Below are 6,603 nucleotides of genomic sequence, written 5' to 3'. Positions count from 1 at the left end.
CACCAGAGCAACTCGACTAATCAAAATGTTCAGGAAAACACCAGTCATTCACCGGACAGTCTCAACTAAAGAATCAAGACACGAAGGACAGAATAAATCTATCTAAGAAAGCTCCTGAAACAGGAAAATAACTACAAATGATGGTTCTACTTGAGGTGCGTGTTCTGTTTTACAATCAATTACATATTGAATTGGCTTAGGGCACTATCAGATTACATGGTCTATGCTATACTATACGGCCTATAAAAGAATAGGGTTCAATTTTTTATATACAATTTTTTAGATCAGATCTTTGCCTATCAAGTTACACAATGGAGTATCATATATAACACTTTAGTATCCATTCAATGAGTTATTTACCTCTCTTTCTCTCTCTCGTTGCTCGGTGGCCCCTCTGGAAGAAACACCTGCACATCCTCACATGGTGGGCACCTTGACTGGTGCTGAAGTTTGGCAATTATCAACAAGATTACCTTCTCTGAGATGAAAATTTCCCATGAATGAGGTAGATAGACCTCTATTTATTATGGAGCTCTTCTTCAGGTTGCTTGAATCCACCTTGCCAGTGGATTCAGTGAGGCATTGTAGACCCTACAAAAGTCGATATAGAGTTCAATAATACTTTTGAAGGTGTAGTAGGAATCTGTGTTCCAAAACAATCATATACTTTTCAAAGGTAGAGGTCTTCAATGATACTTTTCAATAATAATTATGCCAAACTTTTTTTCAAAGTTCGGATGATTGGTACCTTGATTGGTGCAGTGGAGAAGGTTGATGTTGATCTGTCGACATCCAGTAAGAGCTTTGTGCTAACATCCTGCCATAGGGAAGGATAAATGATTGGAATAATTTTGATGTTCTTGATGCATTCTTTACAGTTTTTGAAAAAATAAGCCCTCAAGACGGCAATATTCTGGGAAATGCATCAGAGATAAGCAGAGAAACTTCAACCCATTGTGTAACGAAAATATTTGTTAATCTTCACATGCCTTGTACGTCACTCTCTCTTTCTCTCTTCATCTCTCTCTCAGCGATGAACATTACATCCCACAGAATGTAATAGTGACTAAAGATTAAAGTGACTGCGACAATAATCATTGATAAGGAACATTAGCACCAGATAATTCCATAAAATGAGAAATATGGATATTGAAATGGAATTTGACAACTTTTTTATTCATTGAAACAGATGGAAAAGGGAGAAACCTGAATTTGCTTAGAGTTCTTCTCATCCATTGAGGCTCCAGTAGCTTGACACAGATACCATATTCCTCTGTTCACATATTCCTATCAAGTTTCAAAAACAAATTCCATTAAATATATTTTTTCTTGTAGACAGGAGTGTTAATCTGACAATCGATGTCCCAAGTAAGGGTACCTGTTTGTTCTCAATGAGACCAATCTTTCCTTCCTAATTCCCATCACCCAGAATATCGGTTTAAGGTGAGAAGCAACCAAAAGAATTAAAAAAGATTAAGAAAATGTAAGGGGTCCCTAGCTGCTCACCAGGCCCATCACCATATTTTGAATGGACTCAATGTCAAATCCGATTTGAGAAAGATCAGATTTGACCCCGTTCACCTGCACCATATTATACAGAACATTTAAGACAACCATATTTCATCAAATCAAGTTTTTGAACTTATGAACTAATGCAAAAGCATAAAACTCCTTAACCATCAAAGATTTGACAATTATCCAACTCGAAAATTTCTGATTCGATTCACAGAAATTTTAAGGTTAATTATGTTGATTTCAGCCTGTTGACATTTGGAGTCTATTGTAATTTTTTCTAGGATACCTACTCTTGTAAAATGGTAGAAAGTCCTTATTGTGAATTGAGCTTTGACTTATCCCTTTTTCCACTAGCCGGACTCTAAACCTGCTCTATCTTCTCCCCAGCTTTTCTTCTTGCTTTTGTTATCTCTCTACTCTCTCCTGGTTCTCTCCTAAAAGAACATCCTGAAACCTCTGATACAAACATGGATGTAGGCTCTTGTCGGGGAAGGGAATAGACGAGGAGGAGAGGTTCCCGGGATAGAGAGGAGAAAGGGGAATGATTCAAGGAGAGGTCAAACAGATGAGGCAAGGGTCGACCGTGGAGGAGCTGCCTGAAGACGCGTTGATGTAGAGACGATCACTAGGGACGGGGAACGTAGAGAGAGAGAGAGGCTGTAGACATGGCGAGGAGAGACAAGAGACCTTATTTCATTCTTGGATTCCCTCCTAAAGGGAGAACCTCCCTATTTAAAGGAAATACATAATAATCAAACAGATTAAAATGCCGTTATGGGCTAACATGATGAGACTACCCCTAAATAGGTTACGTCTACTCTCTCCTGGTTCTTCTCTCCTATAAGAACCTCCAGCAACCTCCCATTGAAGCTTCTTGCTAGCTGGTTTTCTACACAGGGCACTACGGACATTTTGCTCTTTTATTGTTAGGGAAACTTTACATTGTCCTGTCAAGGCCTTGTCAAAGGAGGCCCGAATAGGTCTATAAGGGCCAAATAAATAATTGGGTGGGAAAGTTCGTAACCATCTGGCTTCACCAGAAGATCATAAATGCTAATAATGTACCGCAACAACACACCAGTTGAATGATCATTTGAGGTCTCTTGAGGGCACTAGTTATCCATATCCCTCTATCATGAGGGCAAGAGTTTCCATATTGTGTAATCCTTGAGGCTTAGGTCATTCTAGCTTCTCATCTAGTTCTTCTTTTCTCTTTTTCTTGATTCAAAATAATATCCAATGAGGCATCTATCATAATTTCCCTTTTATTGGTAGGCATTTTGATCTTTTATCATCTCGATTTTACAAGAGAGATCCTCCTAAGCTACAGATGCCAATATGGGCCTACAGCTGCCACAGCAGTCTGTGGAACCCCAAGTTGCTGATACAGCTCTTGGGATCTCTATCAATAATTCTCTTGAATTCTCCCTCTTGTCTGGTTCTATGTTGGGTTATTTATAGTTGTCAATTTCTCTTTTACAACGTTCAGTTCTAGTTTGTATCCAGAAAACTATCAGTTTCCCATTATGCGTGAGAGGCAGAATGTAACGAAAATAAAAGTATGACAAAAGCTGATTAAATTGAAAACAAATTTTTCCCTTAATCAACCTCATTCAAGATGATCTTTGACGTCTCTGCTTGATCCTCTACTTTCCCGTCCAAAATTTCAAGTCTCTGAGTCAAATATCTCTTTGTTGACTGAAACAAGAAAGCACATAAAGAAAAGAGGCACATGATGTTCACAATAAGCATGATGTAGTGTCAGTTTTCCAGAAACATACAGATACGGCAGCTGATACTTGCTCTAACTGCTTTGATACGGACTCAACAGCACTGGACATATTCGCTTTTGTCACGAACATAACATCGGAGAAGGACCATCCCTGCGAACATGAAAATATTATCCAATTGGCAGAAAGAAAATACATAAGAATCTACATCTTGACATTGATTAGGGGAGTTAGAAGTCGGGGTTTTTGTTAAGTAGCTTTTTCCATATGGTCTCTATCCCTCTATAAGAACAGGGTACTCCTAGTATTAACTGAGTTTGTTTCCATCTTCATATCATGCCCAACTGCCAGAGCAAGCGGGTTCCTACCTACTCTCTTCATCATTTTTGTCTCTAATCTATCGCTTCTCATCCATCTCTCCTTCTACTCATACTCCCTGTGGATTTCAATATGAAGTTCACCGCGGAGAATTTAGTATCTTATATTTGACGACTGAAGTAGAGAGGTTAGAGAGGAAAAATAGTGGATCAAGGATATTTGGCTTTAATTATTCAACGGTAGACCCTTGCCTTCCACCACATATAGCAGTAACCCATTGCACCAATGGCAGCCGCTGGTAGTATGTAAGATGCCAAATTTCCTGGATAGAAGAAGGAACATAGAGTCAGCTTTTGAGAAATTGGGGAAGATATTTGAGAAAATGCCATTAGGCTTTGCTGGTGGATGAGGACTAGAGGACATTGACAAGTCATCATTTATCCTTCTTTTTTGAAGAGTTAAAGGAAGACCACCCGGAACGGTGGTCAACCTGCAAGTCATCACTTATCTTGTCCTTTTTCTTCACTGAGAAGACAACGACGATGATGAGTCCATCATCGAGGTTATCTGAAATTTAGTGACAGACTACAATGGCAACCCATAATCATTCTCTCATCCCTCTATTTTTACTCTTTCAGATGATGACGTAATAGCATTCTCGTCATTTGTCTGCTTCTAGGATGACAATGAAGATTTCTTCCTCCTCATTCTGGCCATGGACGAGGACAATGACAAGGACAATTCATCATCTTCCCTCATAGATGACAAACTCTTCATCGTTCCCAAACCCCATAGGTGATAATAAGTTTGTAAAAAACACCCTATTAAAGATTAATTGGGCATTCTCACCTTGTCATACAACAAACATAAAGGCGTACCAATCTATTAGAAACTAGGAGTTTCAGACATACTGATACGATCCCAACTGGGGATCGTATTGGAAGGGATGGCCCTGGTGGAGTGGACGATGCCAAGGGGGACGAGGGCGACAGACGTGCGGCGGAGTGGGCTTTGTCAGAGGGAGTGGGCTCGACGAAGTAGACGTTATGGGGTGGGGGGGGGGGGTACCGAGAGGAAACAACTAGTAAATTTCCTGCCCTCCAACGAGGAGGGCTACATCCTTAAAGGGAAATGCAAGAGGGATTCGAGAAGACGATAATGCCCCTAGTGGGCTTAGTAGATCATAACACATACCACTTGGAGTCTGGTTCCCATTTACAATGGTTATAGGCCGGGATAAAGACAATTCTCGAACCTCTTGGGCTAGTCGGCGCACCTATTGAATCCATAAGGAAATTTAAGCACTTAATAGCATCAAGGCATCATATTAAATGCTAAAATTTCTTTGTAAACAAGTAGAAAGAATACCTGAGCTGCAAGAAGAGAACTGTCATAGTGTGTCGAGATATCAACTTCATTTATTCCCTTTATTAGTTCCTGAAATTTTTGACGCAATTTCTGTGATTAAATTGTACTCAAGCAGAGAATAACACATTCTTAATGTGCACAATTCGTTGAATATTCTTTCCTCTTCCAAGAGAGCAAATTTCACAAAACTTCAGGTTTTTGATTCTCTGGATCATCCACGTTATATGATCTGGATACAGTGATATTACAAGGCTATACAGAAGCTCTCACGCGAAAAAATCTCCCCATCAAATAAATGAAGGAATTCAACCAGATTGTATCGAAATAGTACATGTCCAATCTTATCGAAAATGCAGATACTTCCGGAGTTGAGACAGAAAAAATGTCCACTATTCTGAAGTGCTTTTGCTAAATTATTTGAATGGGAGTTCCAAGGAAAGATTCAAGTGATGCTCATGCTTTCTACAAACTTTTTCATAAGCGTCATGAACTTCCTAAGGGATAAATACATTCAAATTTGAGTGCTCACGTGCACGTTTTGATGTACCATCAAAGTGATTTTAGCTCAAAGAAAATACTGTATCAGCATTATTGAAGAATGAATCTACAAAATTGGTCGTTATTGTTAAAGCATGTAAACTCATTTTTGACGAGCTGTACCACTCTTTCATTCCTGGAAAAATAAATACGCGAATGATTTTCCGTTAACTTTAGATATCAAAATAAAGCATGTCCAATCAGTGAATTACTAAGGGAGGTTTATGAATAACTGATAATGGAGCCCAAGCGACTATTTTTGAAATTGTTCATCCCCAATCTAAATTCCTGTAATGGGAAGTCTGGGAATAAAGTATTCGAGTAATCATCACGCATAACTACCAACCACTTCATACGTGTAACCCCAATTCCTTATCCGGAAAACCAAAATTCCCTGCCCAATTCACGCGTTTCAGCAGATGATTACCTGAACCTCCGATATGACGTCCGAAAGCCGACCGCTCTTCAATATAACAGACCCCGTTAGACCTAAGTCAATCAAATTACATCAAAAAAGCAGAAAATTCAAACGATATAAGAGGAAAAATCGGTCGATTCAGCTGACCATGTTGACAATTTTATCCATCAAATCGAATGGGCCGATTGCAAAAGCTGAATTCATCAGATCGAGACTGACCTGCACCCACGAGAATGAGGACTTTGGACGACGACATCCCCGTCTGCATCGCCATCTCGCCCTCTTCGAAACGCCTTCCCAGAGTTGGAACGATGTGATAGTTTTTTTCAGATCCCTTTTTATAGTGTTCGGTCTTAATGGGCCGGGCTTCGCTTCTGTATACATGGGCTAAATTTTTATCTTAATGGGCCAACTCTTCATCACCATTTTCTTTTACTGATAGTCTAACATGAAACTAAACATAAAGATAGGATGAAATGAGTTTTACCATACTTATGGCCCTTAATGTTCTAGTTGTGGAGAATAAGCAATTTAGTGATTTAATGTATATAAAGAGCTATGGCTAATTTAGTCCAGATGGAAGTTCTTTTGGAATGAAATTGTTATGTTCAAGGAGTCAAAGTCAATGTATATCATATTACTTGACACAGACTGATAAGAAAATTTGGTTATAATTTTTTTTCCCCGGTCTCATTTTATAGTGTTCGGTCTTAAATA

The 6,603-nt window shown here is 39.1% G+C and overlaps 1 protein-coding gene across 1 annotated transcript; it reads right to left on the bottom strand.

Moving 5' to 3' along the window:
• Window positions 1-243: 243 nt before the first annotated feature.
• LOC144708882 (uncharacterized) lies at window positions 244-6,194 on the bottom strand. The gene is made up of 12 exons (XM_078582329.1): window positions 6,106-6,194; window positions 5,896-5,957; window positions 4,932-5,000; window positions 4,758-4,839; window positions 3,815-3,885; window positions 3,297-3,398; window positions 3,124-3,213; window positions 1,507-1,581; window positions 1,379-1,411; window positions 1,207-1,287; window positions 749-817; window positions 244-591 (listed from the first exon to the last, which is right to left on the bottom strand). Exons 1-12 carry the CDS (start codon window positions 6,158-6,160, stop codon window positions 418-420), a joined length of 963 nt encoding a protein of 320 aa, XP_078438455.1. The 5' UTR covers window positions 6,161-6,194; the 3' UTR covers window positions 244-417.
• Between the last annotated feature and the right edge of the window lie 409 nt (window positions 6,195-6,603).

The sequence above is a fragment of the Wolffia australiana genome, chromosome 10 (genome assembly GCF_029677425.1).
Source record: "Wolffia australiana isolate 7733 chromosome 10, ASM2967742v1".
Taxonomy (NCBI): domain Eukaryota; kingdom Viridiplantae; phylum Streptophyta; class Magnoliopsida; order Alismatales; family Araceae; genus Wolffia; species Wolffia australiana.
This window is presented reverse-complemented; position numbering and strand designations above follow the sequence as displayed.